Source organism: Aedes albopictus, chromosome 1 (assembly GCF_035046485.1).
Source record: "Aedes albopictus strain Foshan chromosome 1, AalbF5, whole genome shotgun sequence".
Classification (NCBI taxonomy): domain Eukaryota; kingdom Metazoa; phylum Arthropoda; class Insecta; order Diptera; family Culicidae; genus Aedes; species Aedes albopictus.
This window is the reverse complement of record NC_085136.1, coordinates 31,011,969-31,028,957: the sequence shown is the minus strand read 5'-3', so window position 1 is coordinate 31,028,957 and position 16,989 is coordinate 31,011,969. Positions and strand designations below refer to the sequence as shown.

The following is a 16,989-nucleotide window of genomic DNA, read 5'->3' as shown; positions in this document are numbered from 1 at the left end:
CAGCTTAACAGTATCGCCGAGCACACCATCACTCCAAGTAATTAAAACCTTGAGATACATGGGTGAGAAATTGTGTTATTGTTGTGTCTGTTTGTCTCTGATATCATAAGATGTGAAATGTCTCTTAGCTTTTTTTGGGATCCACTGGTATGCGTTTGGTTCATCAAAATATTTGCACTGGGATTATGACTTGCAGGCTTTATTTTTGATTAAATAATAGAACTAGGTCAAGTTTGAAGGTATTGAAAAAATAAGGTCAATATTTTATACGCAACTTGTTTGTCATTACTCCAAAGTTGCCTGGGGTCCAAATGGACCCCAGGTATCCATTAGAGGGTTAAGTTTGAATTCTTCTCTAGCTTTGGTTCGAACCCCCTTCTAAAATCGGTTCTAATCTCTCTCTCTCTCTAGGTTCAGTTCCAATTCCTTACTGGATTCGGCTAGGCGCTCTTTATAGATTTGGTACGAATCCCTCGCTAAATTCGGCCAAATCCCACTCAGCCCACTCGGCCAAATCCCTCTCCCGATTCAGTTCAAATCCTTCTCAGTATTCAGCTTGAATCTCTCTCTGGATTCATTCCGAATACCCATCAAATCTTTCTTTGGATTTGGTTAGAATCCCTTTCTAGATTCAGTTCTCTAAGATTGGTTCGAATTCCTCTCTGGATTCGATTAGAACCACTTTATTTGGAATCTCTCTCTGAATTCGCTCAGATTCTCTTTCTGGATTTGGTTTGAATCCCTCTCCAGATTCAGTTCAAACCCCTCTGGATTCAGTTCGAATTCCTTTCTAGATTCAGTTCGAATCCTTATGTGGATTGGGTTAGAATCTTTTTATAAATTCAGTACGAATTCTTTTTTGAGTTCAATCCGAACCCCTCTCTGGATTTGATTAGAATCTCTTTCTAGATCCGGTTCTCTGAAATTAGTACGAATTCTTCTCTGAATTCAGCATGAATCCCTTTAGGGAATTCATGAATTCATGAAGGCATGAATCCCTTTTCAACCCCTCCCGGGATTTGGTTCGAATCCCTCTCTACATTCGGTTCTCTAGATCTGGTTCAAATCTCTCTCTAGAAACGATTTGATCCTTTTTATTAGGTACGAATTTCTCTTTGGATCCACTGTAAATCTTTTTATACATACAGTTTGAATCCCTCCATGAATCCCTCTATGGATTTGTTTTGATTACCTCTCTGGCATTGGTTAGAATTCCTCTCTAAATTCAGTTCTCTGGATCTGGCTCGAATATCTCTGTGGTTTCAGTTCCAGACCTTCTGTTTGGTTTTCTTGTTTTATTTTTTTTTTCATTCAGAATTAGAATTGGTCTTTAATCCGAATCAGGATTCGTCTCTGTTAAACTTAAAAATACAGTTTTTGGTTTGGTTTGTAGATAGTGATTTTGTATTGCATTTGTCAGGTCGTTACAAGTGGTTAATGTTCTATATCGATATGTCTAATTCATCTTTGTAGTTCAATATGATTAACTCCTAAACTACCAAGGGTCCAAAAAAAGTCGGAAGTCCAACTTTGACAAGGCATTTCTCGGCCGTTTTTCAACCGATTTCAAAACTTTTTTTTGCAAAGGAACCGGACAGGTTTCAAGATCATCGTCCATTCAAAAAAATATAAAATAGATGCGTCTACCCAAAGTTATTAAGCAAAAGGCACTTCCTAGTTTTTTTTGAGAGCGCATTTTTTGCGCACATTGATCAATAAAACAAAATTTAAAGCGATGACATATGGTTTTTTCGACTCTAAATCATGCGTACAGCTGGAGTGAACATGTTTGTGCAAAATAATTGATTTTTCAGTACACTGATAATTTCCACATAAAATAAGCAATAAATCAAAATTCAAAGCGATGACATATAGTTTTTTTGGTCTTAAATTGTTCGTAGGATTGTACTCGACATTTTTGATAAATAATGAAAATGTTCTAATTACACTCTTATTTTGTTTTACCCGAAAAACTACGAAAATTCCATACTTTTTACACAAAGTAGTCAACAAAACTAAATTTAAAACGAAAACATGTAGTTTTTTAGCCTTGAAATATTCGTAGCAGTTTGGGGGACATACTTGAAGAATAATAGTGATGTTTTTATTACACTCAAATTTTGATTCACTCAAAAATCAACGAAAATAACACATTTTTCACGCAAAGTGCTTAACAAAAATAATGGCTTACAATGCAAAGTAGTTTTTTACCTTTATATTATTCGTGAAAGCGTACTGGACGTTCTTGGTGAGTAATAATGATGTTTTCATGACACACTTAATTTATTTTACTCGAAAAGCTACAAAAATACTATAATTTTCATACAAAACAGTCAATAAAACAAAATTTAAAGCCATAATATGTAGTTGTATGGCCTTAAATTTTTCATTACAATGTACTGGACCTGTTTTTGATAAAATGTTGATGTTTACATTACACTTATATTTTGTTTTATAAAAAAATGTACGAAAATACAATAAAAAGCGAATATGCCAAAATTTAAAGTAATGAATTTATCGTAGTAGTTTAGTGGATTTATTTGAGCAATCCTTATTTTTTTTTATTACACTCATACCTTATTTCACTCAGAATACTAGAAAAATACCACATTTTTTACACAAAGTAGTCATCAAATAAAAATATAAGGCAATGCATTCTGGTTTTTTGGATTGAATTTTTTCGTGAAATGATGAACGTTGAACAACAATACCGCCTTCATGACACTCTTATTTCATTTTACCATACAAGTTTTTTAAAATACCATAATTTTCTTACAAAATAGTCAATAAAACAAAATTTAAAGCAATGACATGTAGTTGTTAGTTTTCCGTTGGAATGTACTAGACATATATTTGATAAAATTTTGAAGTTCACATCACATCCACGTTTTGTTTTACACAAAAATCACGAATGTGCCATATTTTTCACACAAAATAGCCAATAACAAAAAAAAATCAAAACAAACACATGCAGATTTCTATTACTTACTTTTTTGTACCAGTTTCAGGTTATCTACTACCTGAAAAAAAAATACAAGGCAAACCAAAAATTCATCAGGGATTATTTTTATTTGTTTTTATTTGAGTCCATTTGCGTCTCCTGAACATGCAGTAGCAATCACCAAAACATAAACGGAAATCCCGTAAAAACGAAAAAAAAGTTACGAACTTAACTGGTTTCCAAAGTTAAGGTTAAGTTATGTGTCTTTATTAGAGAGATTTACAGTTTCCTTCATTCCTGTTTCTTGGGATTCCTTTTCAAATTCCTCTCGGAGATTCTTTCGTATTCCTATCGACGTTTTTACCCTAGATTCAAATAGTTCTTTCCGGAAAAATTCCTGGAGAATATTGCAGGATTTCTGAAATCCAAATATTGTCTCCTGAAGGTTTTTATGAGAATCCTATAGATTTTCTTTCAGAGGTTTCCCCATATTTTCTCTCAGAGTCTCTCGTTGGATTTTTCCTCCAGCAACAAATTTTCGTGGAATTTATTCTCTTTTCTCCGGGAATATACATCAGATGTTGTCGTAGAATTTCTCTTAGAGTTTCTCTCGGAATTTCTCTTGAGGTTTTCCGCGATTTCTTCCGGTATTCCTCTTGGTACTTCTCCATGACATTTTTCCGGGATTTCTAAGGTTTTTACAGAAACTATTGCTGGGATTTCAACTGAGGCTCCTCCCGGATTTCATAGAAGTTTTTCACGAGTTTTCTGAAGGAATTGCTTCTGGGATTTCTCCCGAAGTTTTAAGAAATTTCAATGTTTTTTTTTTTGGAGTTTCTCCCCGGATTTCTACAGAAGTTACATCCGGGATATTTTATAAAGGGTTCTTGCGAGAGTTCTTTTTAAGTTTCACCTGGGATTACTCTCGGAGTTTGTGCTCTAGAAGCTAAAATACAGAGCTCCAAACTTAAGCATTTTGTATGAAAATCGGTCAATGCGTCCAGTACTGTACTTTTCTAGAAGTGTTTCTCGGAAAACCTCCTGTCTGAGATAACCTACAAAATTCAACGTTGTAAATAACCGGAGACATGTCGGAATGAATCCACGTGATTTTTGCGAGAAATTTTGCAATGAGGAACGCGAGAGAAACTTCGGAAGAAATCCTGAGAAGAACTGGGAAATCTCGGAAAGCTCTGGTAGGAAATATTTAGAAAACTCATGAAAGAACTTTGAAAATCGCTAAGAGAAATCCCGGGAGAAACTCCGGATGAAAACCAGTGAAAAAATTCAGGAGAAATATCGGAAAACTCTTAAGCAGAAATTCCAGGAGTAATTGGGTTTAAAAATTTAGAAAAATTCTATGTTTTTATATCTTTAAACGAAAGAGCACATTTTTCTAAGCCTCTATGATTCAGATTTTCAGAACTTCGTTTTGATACCTAAAATCAATTTCAAAAAGATTTATTCAAATCACCTTTTGACAGCCGGGCAACTGCTTGACAGCTTCGCTCAGTACAAAATCCGACGCGGGGTGATTCGACAAATTGCTCTCAAACAAACTTAAACTTGATTTTTAAATAGGTTCCCGGTCACCAAAATTCGTGAAAATTTGAATTTTGGCTCAGTTTGGCATCCAGATTCAGAATATGGAATTATCTCAACACCGTTAAAGAAGCCAATTATCGGAAATCTCTAAAAATATCGAAAAAAACACGGAATGAACTATTAATGGGAGCAAATAAAAGAAAAACACTTTGCATGGAAACTAGGATGAAAACTTGAGAGAACTGGAGAAAGCCAGAAAAAAAAAACTTCGAAAATGCTCCAGGAAAAAAAATAAGAAAAAATGATAATATTCTAAATGAGTCCTTGGAGAAATTTATCAAGCAATCGCTAGAGGAATTTCTGATGAAAACCCAAAGGAATAATATACGGAATAATTTCAAAAGTTTTCTAAAAGTATTCCTCGAGAAATAAAACCCCTAAATAAATTCCGCATTTATCCTTGATGTTTTTGAACATATCCCTGAAGGAATCTCTGGAATATTTTTGAAATATTTTCAAAAAGAACCCACGACAAAATATTTTGGAAAAATCTTTGGAAGATATCATAAAATATAAATGCACCTTTTGGGAAATTTCTGAAAAACAAATGTATATAGAAGAGTTTTTGATGCAATACCGTAAAACGGGGTAGCTTTCAGCAAATTTCCTTAATATATTATTCCATGTATTTTTCCTGATTTAATAATTTTAAAACAAGTACTGATGTCTCAGTTATAATAGCAATGTAAGGATTGGACAGTTTTAATTGTTTTGGGTGATCAATATTATTTTTTCATATGAGCGAGAATCACATTTTCATTCTGGGAAAACTTAGATAGTGCCCTGACAAACATATTAAACCCCAAAAAATATTACAGATTGCAACGCAAAGAGTATCAGCATGATGGGAAAAGCTTCATACGGCTTTTCCCATCATGCTGATACTCTTTGCGTTAGGTTAATTTATTGTATCAAGACATGAAGAATTTTATAAAATTGTAAATAACAAATTGAGTCAGTACTCCACCTGAGAGAAAACCTCAGTGCTTTTAGCTATCAAAAATAATTATCTGTGTAAAAATATATTTTTTACGGTACATCAACATGTGACTATATGCTGCGCATAGTAAGTTCTCTTAATTTGAGTTGTTTTTGATTTTTTTGTAAACAAATTTAGAAAACAACGAGTGTAATTGAAAGATCACTATTGTTTATCGAACAAGTCTAGTACTTTCCTACAAATAGTTCCATGGCAAAAAAAAACTATAATGCATTGGCTCCAATTTTTATTTGATGACTACTTTGTGTGCAAAATGTGGTATTTTCCTAGTATTTTGAGTTACATAAAATATGAGTGTAATAAAAACATCGCTAAGGTTGTTCAAATGAATCCACTAAACTACTACGATATATTCAAAGTTGAAAAACTACATATCATTGCTTTAAATTTTGGCTTATTCGCTTTTTTGTGGTATTTTCGTACATTTTTTATAAAACAAAATATAAGTGTAATGGATTGTACGACATTTCCCCGAAAACCAGTTCCCCGAATGAAGTTTCCCCGAAAGTTATTTCCCCGAAAAACGATTACCCGAACGAACCGTTTCCCCGAATGTACCGTTTCCCCGAATGTACCGTTTCCCCGAATGTACCGTTTCCCCGAATGTACCGTTTTCCCGAAATATTTATAATACTATCTTTAGCACTGGTTTATAATCATTTTCTTTATTAATTCCATTGTCTGAAGTAGTCATTGAAACGTAGTAGCGGAAAGTTAGCTTGAGTACAAAGTGTGCCAATATGTACTTTTTAGAAAGATTTCAAGATCATGGAAATTTTCACATCTCATTGATATTGTGCATTCCCTCTTACCATGAATTCTTCGAGATATAATGTTCTTCATGATGCTTCAATGAGGTTTGCTTTTTTTTAAATATGGGTCGTTCGTTTCTGTTGTACTGATTGAAAATGATATGGCACTCAATTAAGAACACGCTCATCATAATTTTCCCTTCTTTCATTCATAGGCTGTTCTTTCTATTTATTTTTTGAATTTTCAATCGATGAAAACGCCTTTTAAACGCAAAATACCTTTAAAACGAGTCATCGTGATTATGGTAGTAATCTGCTCAAGTTCATTGTCATTGTAAAACACATGATCCAGTCTTAAAGTATTCTTGCTAGCGAAGGAAGTCTATGAGCACAATTTTAATGTGTATTACCAGGCTTTAAAACAAAAGTCAATGTAATTCAATTTGTTTGTTTGAACAGATTTGAAGCCAAGCACTCTTCAGTTTTATTTTTGTATGGATCAATCATGACCGAAGTAGCATTTGGAATTGACATTTCTACAGAACATACTAGTAGTTAGACCGCCGGCAATATTTTGAAAGAACAGTATGTGATGAAAGAAGGGAGAATCTTTGATGAAGATTTCTACTAGACCGCCTATAGATGCCTACTAGAACAGTCGGTCACAAAAAAAAATAAATATAAATATAACAGCAGTCAAATTACTGATGATTGATGGAGCAGTTTTTCTTGAATGAACAGCCTATGTTTGAAAGAAGGAAAATTTTATTAAATGAAAGGTTATCAATCTAGCCAAAAAGACGCTGCTGGATCTTTAGGCAGAAGAATGTCAGGCCGCAGTACGTTAGGCTGCAACCATTAGGCCGGAAGTATCATTACGCCGGACGAGCATCATTACGATTGAGTTGAAAGCCAAGAAAAAACCTATAGTTTGATCAAATATGTATAACCCAATACTCAAAAGAATAGCCGATTTCTCAAAGAAGGGTAATCTGTCATGGGACAGTCAGTGGTTTGATAAATTACTACCGTCAATAAGCTATGCAATATTACAACTAAAAACAACTACGTGTTATAAAAAGAGGCGAAATTTTCAGATGGAATGTTGGCAGGGTTCACTTCCCAAGTAACATTGTTTAGTCAAATACACTAGAAGAAGTTCTTAGAACCATAATAAAACCAAAATAATAGATAGAAAGATTTATTGTGGTTTTCAAAACCTCTACAAGACTAATTGCCTATCAACATGTTACTTGGGTTGATCATCAGTTCTTCAGTAACAGTATATCATCAACATCAAGAAATCATCTATGTGAGAAAAGGGAAAAGGATAAAAGAATATTGTTAAATCATGGAAGTATATCCCAGTATCCATAGAATTAACTAGATTCGAAGAATGTAAAGCACTCAAGGGACTCATACATCTTCTAGACCTTCGAAAACAAATATTAACATCGTTTATGAAGAAAATTAAGAAGACGGCCTACTGACCCATTCTACCCTATGAACTTCAGCTTCGCAAACCATTCGGCTTAACGTACTTCGGTCTGACGTACTTTGGCTATTAAGCGTACTTCGTCCTAAAGACCCGATGCCCCTAGTTGTGCATTGGGTCAATGTTAAATAGCATATGCAATAATCTTTTCGGGGAAACGGTACATTCGGGGAAACAGTACATTCGGGGAAACATTTTTCGGAGAAATGGTACATTCGGGGGAAAAACTTTCGGGGAAACTTCATTCGGGGAACTGGTTTTCGGGGAAATGTCGTACAATCGTGTAATGTAAACACTAACATTTTATCAAAAACAGGTTCATACATTGTAATGGAAAATCTAAGGCCATACAACTACATGTTATAGGGTATTGGTTCCCTTATTATCCGTAACCGCTTGTTTTCGTATAGGATGAATATGGGAGCGTGAGATTACTGATGGAACACATACCCTAGCTTTAAATTTTGTTTTATTGACTGTTTTGTATAAAAATTATAATATTTTTGTAGCTTTTCGAGTCCAATAAATTAAGTGTGTCATGAAAAAGTCACTATTACTCATCAAAAACGTCCAGTACGCTTTCACGAATAATTTAAAGGTAAAAAACTACTTTGCATTGTAAGCCATTATTTTTGTTAAGCACTTTGCGTGAAAAATGTGTTATTTTCGTTGATTTTTGAGTGAATCAAAATTTGAGTGTAATGAAAACATCACTATTATTCTTCAAGTATGTCCCCCAAACTGCTACGAACATTTCAAGGCTAAAAAACTACATGTTATCGTTTTAAATTTAGTTTTGTTGACTACTTTGTGTAAAAAGTATGGAATTTTCGTAGTTTTCCGGGTAAAACAAAATAAGAGTGTAATTAGAACATTTTAATTGTTCATCAAAAATGTCGAGTACAATCCTACGAACAATTTAAGACCAAAAAAACTATATGTCATCGCTTTGAATTTTGATTTATTGCTTATTTTATGTGAAAAATAGGGTTTTTTAACAGTTTTTTGAGTAAGTTTAATTATCAGTGTACTGAAAAATCAATTATTTTGCACAAACATGTTCACTCCAACTGTACGCATGATTTAAAGTTGAAAAAACCATATGTCATCGCTTTAAATTTTGTTTTATTGATCAATGTGCGCAAAAAATGCGCTTTCAAAAAAACTAGGAAGTGCCTTTTGCTTAATAACTTTGGGTAGACGCATCTATTTTATATTTTTTTGAATGGACGATGATCTTGAAACCTGTCCGGTTCCATTGCAAAAAAAAGTTTTGAAATCGGTTGAAAAACAGCCGAGAAATGCCTTGTCAAAGTTGGACTTCCGACTTTTTTTGGACCCTTGGTAGTTCGCGGGAGTTTTTACCCCCTCGGTAGTTTAAGTGTTAATATACTAATCTAATAGAATAACTTGCAACACTGAATTCATATAGAAGTAACTAATATGTCACCAGAACATTTGTAGGGTTTCACGTACAACTTTGCATGCAAGCTCCCATTGGATCACTAGTCGGGCACTATTGGAAACGTCATGCTGTACGTCATTGATCCGTCAATACCGGATTGTTATTGCTTTGATCTAATCTGATCGTCGCGATCGCCTCACAATTAGTACATACGTGATATTTGAACAATCTCAAATCCGAGTATTGATTCGTCTGGAAACAAATTCCGAACTCGTTGTGCATAAGAGTCAGGTTTAATCGTTATTCCGAATTAGGAGTGGTACCGAATTCAAGTTAGATCTGATTTAAGATTCGGCATGAATCCGAATCAAGATTCGCTTGAATTTGGTTTAGGATTCGCCGCGAATTTGTGGTTAGGAAATTTCTTTAATCCGAGTCAAGGATTCGTCTGGAATTTGGGTTAGGATTCCTTTTCAATCCATGTTAGGATTTGTCTCATATCCGAACTCATGATGTTATCTCGAATTTGAGCTAGCATTCTTCAATAATAAGAGTTAGCATTCTTTGAAGACGTGTTGAGAGTCTGATCCAGGGTTTGTCTCGAATTCGACTCGATACTTGTCTTAAAACCGAGTTAATATTCATCTCGAATCCAAGTCAGGATGCGTCTCAAACCTGGGTTCTGATTCGTATTAAATCCGAGGTAAGATTCGTATGTAATTTGAGTCCTAGAATAGTAACTGTCTGGAATCCGAGTTGGGATTGTTTCAATATCCAAAGCAGATATGTTTTTCGAATCTGAGTCAAATCCGTCTCGAATTCAACATAGTTAGAATTCGTTTGAAATCCGAGTGAGGAATCGTCTTGAATCCACGTCTAGATTTAAATTCAGAATGCGATTTGAGATTCGTCTTGAATCCAAGTTTGGATTCGTCACGAATTCAAGTTACGCTCTTTTTATCTTTCTAGATATTGTTAGAACTCCTCTCTTGAATACTTCTCTGGATACATTGCTGGATATGCTACTCGTTGCCAATTGCTTGAAAAGGCGTAAAATTCCACAAGCGATGTTTGTAAGGAATGATTGGCCTAAGCTTCTCTCGATGCTGAACATCTGCGCTACTCAGCGACCTCTCCGGCAACGGTCACTACCTTGCACATTACTGTCGGCCAGGTTTCACCGAACATTGTTTGTTTTAACGATCCGATGGCGAAGATGTTAAGAACATTCACGAGGATCTTGAAGAGTTGAGGATCTTTTGGGATTGGACGGATCGTCGAAAAGCCGACAATATGACGATCCGCGACAAGATGACGTTCAGTGACATGATGGCATTCAGTGACAAGATGGCGTTTACTAACAAAATGGCGTTCAGTGACAAGATTACGGTCAGTGGCAAGATGACATTCAGTGACAAGATAGCGTTCAAAGACAAGACAACGTTCAGTAACAAGATGGCGTTTACTGACAAGATGGCTTTTAGTGACAAAATTCAGTGACAAGTTTAGTGACAAGATAACGGTCAGTGGCAAGATGACGTTCAGTGACAAGATGGCGTTTACTGACAAAATGGCTTTCAGTGACAAGATGACGATCAGTGACAAGATGGCATTCAGCGACATACTGACGATAAGTGGCAAGACAACGGTCAGTGGCAAGATGACATTCAGTGACAAGATGGTGTTCAAAGACAAGATGGCGTTTACTGACAAAATGACTTTCAGTGAGAAGAAGGCGTTCAGTGACAAGACAACGTTCAGTAACAAAATGGCGTTTACTGACAAGATGGCTTTCAGTGACAAAAGGGCGTTCAGTGACAAGATGGCGTTTAGTAACAAGATACCGGTCAGTGGCAAGATGACGTTCAGTGACAAAATGTTGTTCAGTGACAAGATAGCGTTCAAAGATAAGATGACGTTCATTGATAATATGACGTTCAGTGACAAGATGGCGTTCAGTGATAACATGGCTTTCAGTGACAAGATGGCGTTCAGTGACAAAATGACGTCCAGTTACAAGATTACGGTCAGTGGCAAGATGAAATTCAGTGACAATATGGCGTTCAAAGACAAGATGGCGTTTACTGACAAAATTACTTTCAGTGACAGGCTTTCAGTGACAAGATGGCGTTCAGTGACAATATGACGTTCAGTGACAAGACAACGTTCAGTAACAAGATGGCGTTTACTGACAAGATGGCTTCTAGTGACCAAATGAAGTTCAGCGACAAGATGGCGTTCAGTGACAAGTTGGCGTTTAGTGACAAGATGACGTTCAGTGACAAGAAGGCGATTGGTGACAAAATGACGTCCAGTGACTTTATGACATTCAGTGACAAGATGGCGTTGAGTAACAAGATGACGTTGAAAGACAAGATGGCGTTGAAAGACAATATGGCGCTTACTGATAAAATGATTTTCAGTGACAAGATGGCGTTCAGTGACAATATGAGGTTCAGTGACAAGACAACGTTCAGTAACAAGATGGCGTTTACTGACAAGATGGCTTTCAGTAACAAGATGGCGTTTACTGACAAGATTACGGTCAGTGGCAAGATGACGTTCACTGACAAGACGGCGTTCAAAGACAAGATGACGTTCAGTGATAATATGGCGTTCAGTAACAACATGGCTTTCAGTGACAAGATGGCGTTCAATGACAAGATGGGGTTCAGTGACAAGATGGCGTCTTAAATTCGAATTAAAATTCATCTTAAACTATGACAGGGTTTGCCTGGAATACGAGTTACAATTTGTCTCACATCCAAGTTACTATTTTTCTTGAATCCCCATAGTATCGAATTCCAGTCGAGATTCGCCTCGAATGTGGGTTCGGAATTCGGATTTGTCTTCAATACCAGTTAGTTTTCGCCTCGAATCACAGTCAGCATGTATCTCGTTGGAACAAAATTCTGCAGAGAATTCGCACCGAATATGAGGTGAGAACATTTCCTAAAGAAGATTTAAGTTGATCTAGGGCAGCACAGATCGAAAAAAAACCTGTGAATTTCTGCAACAAATGATGGTGAGATTCTACACAAGTTACATATGACACAAATGTACATGATATATCTGACTGAAAGTTTACATGACTAAAATGAAGTTCACATGACATAGATGTAAGATACGCCGGGGCAAGTTGGAACTGGTCTTGCCGATGAGAAGTAAAGTTTTTAAATAGATTTCAATGCAATTCAGAAATTTATTCTTTACCAAACCACGAGAAATGGAATCAATATTAGAAGCACAGTTAAGTTGTATGCAAATGGCCAGTAAAGCCCAGGTGTTCCAAACTACAGACTGCTTGTAGTTGTACTGTTTCTGCTACCAAAACAATGCAAAGTGACGGAAGAAACGTGCAGTGAAGTTCGAGCTCGTTTTGGTGAGATCATTCCAATTATTCAATAACTTGAAAATCCATTGTACTTTTATGATTTGTGTTCTCTCATACAATAAATTATTCAATACAATCCGGGACGAGATAACTTCATTTTTGTCATTTCAGAGAACAAATAATGACGTTAAAGCTTGGGCTTTCTAGCGTGGACATTAGAGTGGGTCAACGTTGTATTGGGAAAATTAAACTTTGATCGCATCAAGCCGGAAAAAAGCTTTTTCAATATATATTAGCGTCCAAAACAAATGTGAAATATTTGGAAACGATTGGTTGCGTCCCCGTATTCCGCATTGCGATTGAAATTTGTATGGATGTTAGTATGGGAAAACGTTTTTTTTTTGTATTTTAGTCATAAGTTGAAATTATTTATAACTAATTACGTTGAAGAGAAGTCTAGGATATGCTGAAAAACTTTGCCGAAGACCGTTAAGTGATCTGACGCTCATGGAAAAAGTTATATGCTTGCTAACTTAGGCCAAAAATAGAGATTTTATTATTGATGTCATTCCTTTACGTGTTAAATGATTGGAATTTCGTTGGAAATTCCTTTGGAATTCCGTTGGAATTTTCTCTGGAATTTCGTTGAAAATTTCACTGGAATTTCGTTACAAATGTTTTGGAAATCTCGTTGTAAATTTCACTGGAATTTAGTTGGATATTCCTCTGAAATTTCGATGGAAATTCCTCTGGAATTTCGTTGAAAATTCCTCTGGAATTTCGTCGGTAATTCCCCTGGAATTTCATTGGAAATTCCTCTGGAATTTCGTTGGTAATTCCTATGGAATTTCGTTGAAACTTCCTCTGGAATAACGTTGGAAATTCCTCTGGAATTTCATTGGAAAATCCTCTGGAATTTCGTTGGTAATTCCTATGGAATTTCGTTGAAAATTCCTCAAGAATTTCGTTGAAAATTCATCTGGAATTTCGTTGAAAATTCCTCTGGAATTTCGTCGGTAATTCCCCTGGAATTTCATTGGAAATTCCTCTGGAATTTCGTTGGTAATTCCTATGGAATTTCGTTGAAACTTCCTCTGGAATAACGTTGGAAATTCCTCTGGAATTTCATTGGAAAATCCTCTGGAATTTCGTTGGAAATTCCTCTGGAATTTCGTTGGAAATTCCTCTGGAATTTCGTTGGAAATTCTTCTGGAATTTCGTTGGAAATTCCTCTGGAATTTCGTTGGAAATTCCTTTGGGATTTCGTTGGAAATTCCTCTGGAATTTCGTTGGATTCCTCTGGAATTTCGTTGGAAATTCTTCTGGAATTTCGTTGGAAGTTCTTCTGGAATTTTGTTGGAATTTCTTCTGGAATTTTGTTGGAAATTCTCCTGGAATTTCGATGGAAATTCCTCTAGAATTTTGTTGGAAATGCCAGAGGAATTTCGTTGGAAATTCCTCTGGTATTTCACTGGAAATTCCTCTGGAATTTCATTGGAAATTCCTCTGGAATTTCGTTGGAAATTCCTCTGGAATTTCGTTGGAAATTCCTCTGGAATTTCGTTGGAAATTCCTCTGGAATTTCGTTGGATTCCTATGGAACTTCGTTGGAATTCCTCTGGAATTTCGTTGGAAATTCTTCTAGAATTTCGTTGGAAGTTCTTCTGGAATTTTGTTGTAAATTCCTCTGGAATTTCGTAGGAAATTCCAGAGGAATTTCGTTGGAAGTTCCTCTGGTATTTCGTTGGAAATTCCTCTGGAATTTCGTTGGAAATTCCTCTGGAATTTCGTTGGAAATTCCTCTGGAATTTCGTTGGAAATTCCTCTGGAATTTCGTTGGTAATTCCTATGGGATTTCATTGAAAATTCCTCTGGAATTTCGTTGAAAATTCATCCGGAATTTCGTTGAAAATTCCGCTGGAATTTCGTTGGAAATTCCTCTGGAATTTCACTGGAAATTCCTCTGGAATTTCGCTGGAAATTCCTCTGGAAATTCGCTGGAAATTCCTCTGGAAATTCGCTGGAAATTCCTCTGGAAATTCGCTGGAAATTCCTCTGGAATTTCGCTGGAAATTCCTCTGGAATTTCGCTGGAAATTCCTCTGGAATTTCGCTGCAAATTTCTCTGGAATTTCACTGGAAATTCTTCTGGAAATTCCTGTGGAATTTCGCTGGAAATTCCTCTGGAATTTCGCTGGAAATTCCTCTGGAATTTCGCTGGAAATTCCTCTGGAATTTCGCTGGAAATTCCTCTGGTATATCGCTGGAAATTCCTCTGAAATTTCTTTGGAAATTCCTCTGGAATTTCGTTGGAAATTCCTCTGGAATTTCGTTGGAAATTCCTCTGGAATTTCGTTGGAAATTCCTCTGGAATTTCGTTGGAAATTCCTCTGGAATTTCGTTGGAAATTCCTCTGGAATTTCGTTGGAAATTCCTCTGGAATTTCTTTGGAAATTCCTCTGGAATTTCGTTGGAAATTCCTCTGGAATTTCGTTGGAAATTCCTCAGGAATTTCGTTGGAAATTCCTCAGGAATTTCGTTGGAAATTCCTCAGGAATTTCGTTGGATTCCTATGGAACTTCGTTGGAATTCCTCTGGAATTTCGTTGGAAATTCTTCTAGAATTTCGTTGGAAGTTCTTCTGGAATTTTGTTGTAAATTCCTCTGGAATTTCGTAGGAAATTCCAGAGGAATTTCGTTGGAAGTTCCTCTGGTATTTCGTTGGAAATTCCTCTGGAATTTCGTTGGAAATTCCTCTGGAATTTCGTTGGAAATTCCTCTGGAATTTCGTTGGAAATTCCTCTGGAATTTCGTTGGAAATTCCTCTGGAATTTCGTTGGAAATTCCTCTGGAATTTTGTTGGAAATTCCTCTGGAATTTCGTTGGAAATTCCTCTGGAATTTCGTTGGTAATTCCTATGGGATTTCATTGAAAATTCCTCTGGAATTTCGTTGAAAATTCATCCGGAATTTCGTTGAAAATTCCGCTGGAATTTCGTTGGAAATTCCTCTGGAATTTCACTGGAAATTCCTCTGGAATTTCGCTGGAAATTCCTCTGGAAATTCGCTGGAAATTCCTCTGGAAATTCGCTGGAAATTCCTCTGGAAATTCGCAGGAAATTCCTCTGGAATTTCGCTGGAAATTCCTCTGGAATTTCGCTGCAAATTGCTCTGGAATTTCACTGGAAATTCTTCTGGAAATTCCTGTGGAATTTCGCTGGAAATTCCTCTGGAATTTCGCTGGAAATTCCTCTGGAATTTCGCTGGAAATTCCTCTGGAATTTCGCTGGAAATTCCTCTGGTATATCGCTGGAAATTCCTCTGGTATATCGCTGGAAATTCCTCTGAAATTTCTTTGGAAATTCCTCTGGAATTTCGTTGGAAATTCCTCTGGAATTTCGTTGGAAATTCCTCTGGAATTTCGTTGGAAATTCCTCTGGAATTTCGTTGGAAATTCCTCTGGAATTTCGTTGGAAATTCCTCTGGAATTTCGTTGGAAATTCCTCTGGAATTTCGTTGGAAATTCCTCTGGAATTTCGTTGGAAATTCCTCTGGAATTTCGTTGGAAATTCCTCTGGAATTTCGTTGGAAATTCCTCAGGAATTTCGTTGGAAATTCCTCAGGAATTTCGTTGGAAATTCCTCAGGAATTTCGTTGGAAATTCCTCAGGAATTTCGTTGGAAATTCCTCAGGAATTTCGTTGGAAATTCCTCAGGAATTTCGTTGGAAATTCCTCTGGAATTTCGTTGGAAATTCCTCTGGAATTTCGTTAGAAATTCCTCTGGAATTTCGTTAGAAATTCCTCTGGAATTTCGTTGGAAATTCCTCTGGTATTTCGCTGGAAATTCCTCTGGAATTTCGTTGGAAATTCCTCTGGAATTTCGTTGGAAATTCCTCTGGAATTTCGTTGGAAATTCCTCTGGAATTTCGTTGGAAATTCCTCTGGAATTTCGTTGGAAATTCCTCTGGAATTTCGTTGGAAATTTCTCTGGAATTTCGTTGGAAATTCCTCTGGAATTTCGTTGGAAATTCCTCTGGAATTTCGTTGGAAATTCCTCTGGAATTTCGTTGGAAATTCCTCTGGAATTTCGTTGGAAATTCCTCTGGAATTTCGTTGGAAATTCCTCTGGAATTTCGTTGGAAATTCCTCTGGAATTTCGTTGGAAATTCCTCTGGAAGCCAGAGGAAGCCTCTGGAATTTCGTTGGAAATTCCTCTGGAATTTCGTTGTATATTTCACTGGAATTTCGTTGTAAATTTCACTGGAATTTCGTTGGATATTCCTCTGGAATTTCGTTGCAAATTCCTCTGGAATTTCGCCGGAAATTCCTCTGGAATTTCGCTGGAAATTCCTCTGGAATTTCGCTGGAAATTCCTCTGGAATTTCGCTGGAAATTCCTCTGGAATTTCGTTGGAAATTCCTCTGGAATTTCGCCGGAAATTCCTCTGGAATTTCGCTGG

General features: G+C 36.3%; 2 protein-coding genes across 5 annotated transcripts in view; one reads left to right on the top strand and one right to left on the bottom strand.

The window, feature by feature from the left end:
• Nucleotides 1-16,989, bottom strand: part of LOC109428467 (uncharacterized) — a 569,383-nt gene that overhangs the window by 333,519 nt on the left and 218,875 nt on the right. The window lies entirely within an intron of this gene.
• On the top strand, nt 10,733-11,892 carry LOC134288214 (uncharacterized). Its single transcript, XM_062852312.1, has 2 exons — nt 10,733-11,224; nt 11,308-11,892. The coding sequence occupies exons 1-2, from the start codon at nt 10,733-10,735 to the stop codon at nt 11,890-11,892; spliced, it is 1,077 nt and encodes a 358-aa protein (XP_062708296.1).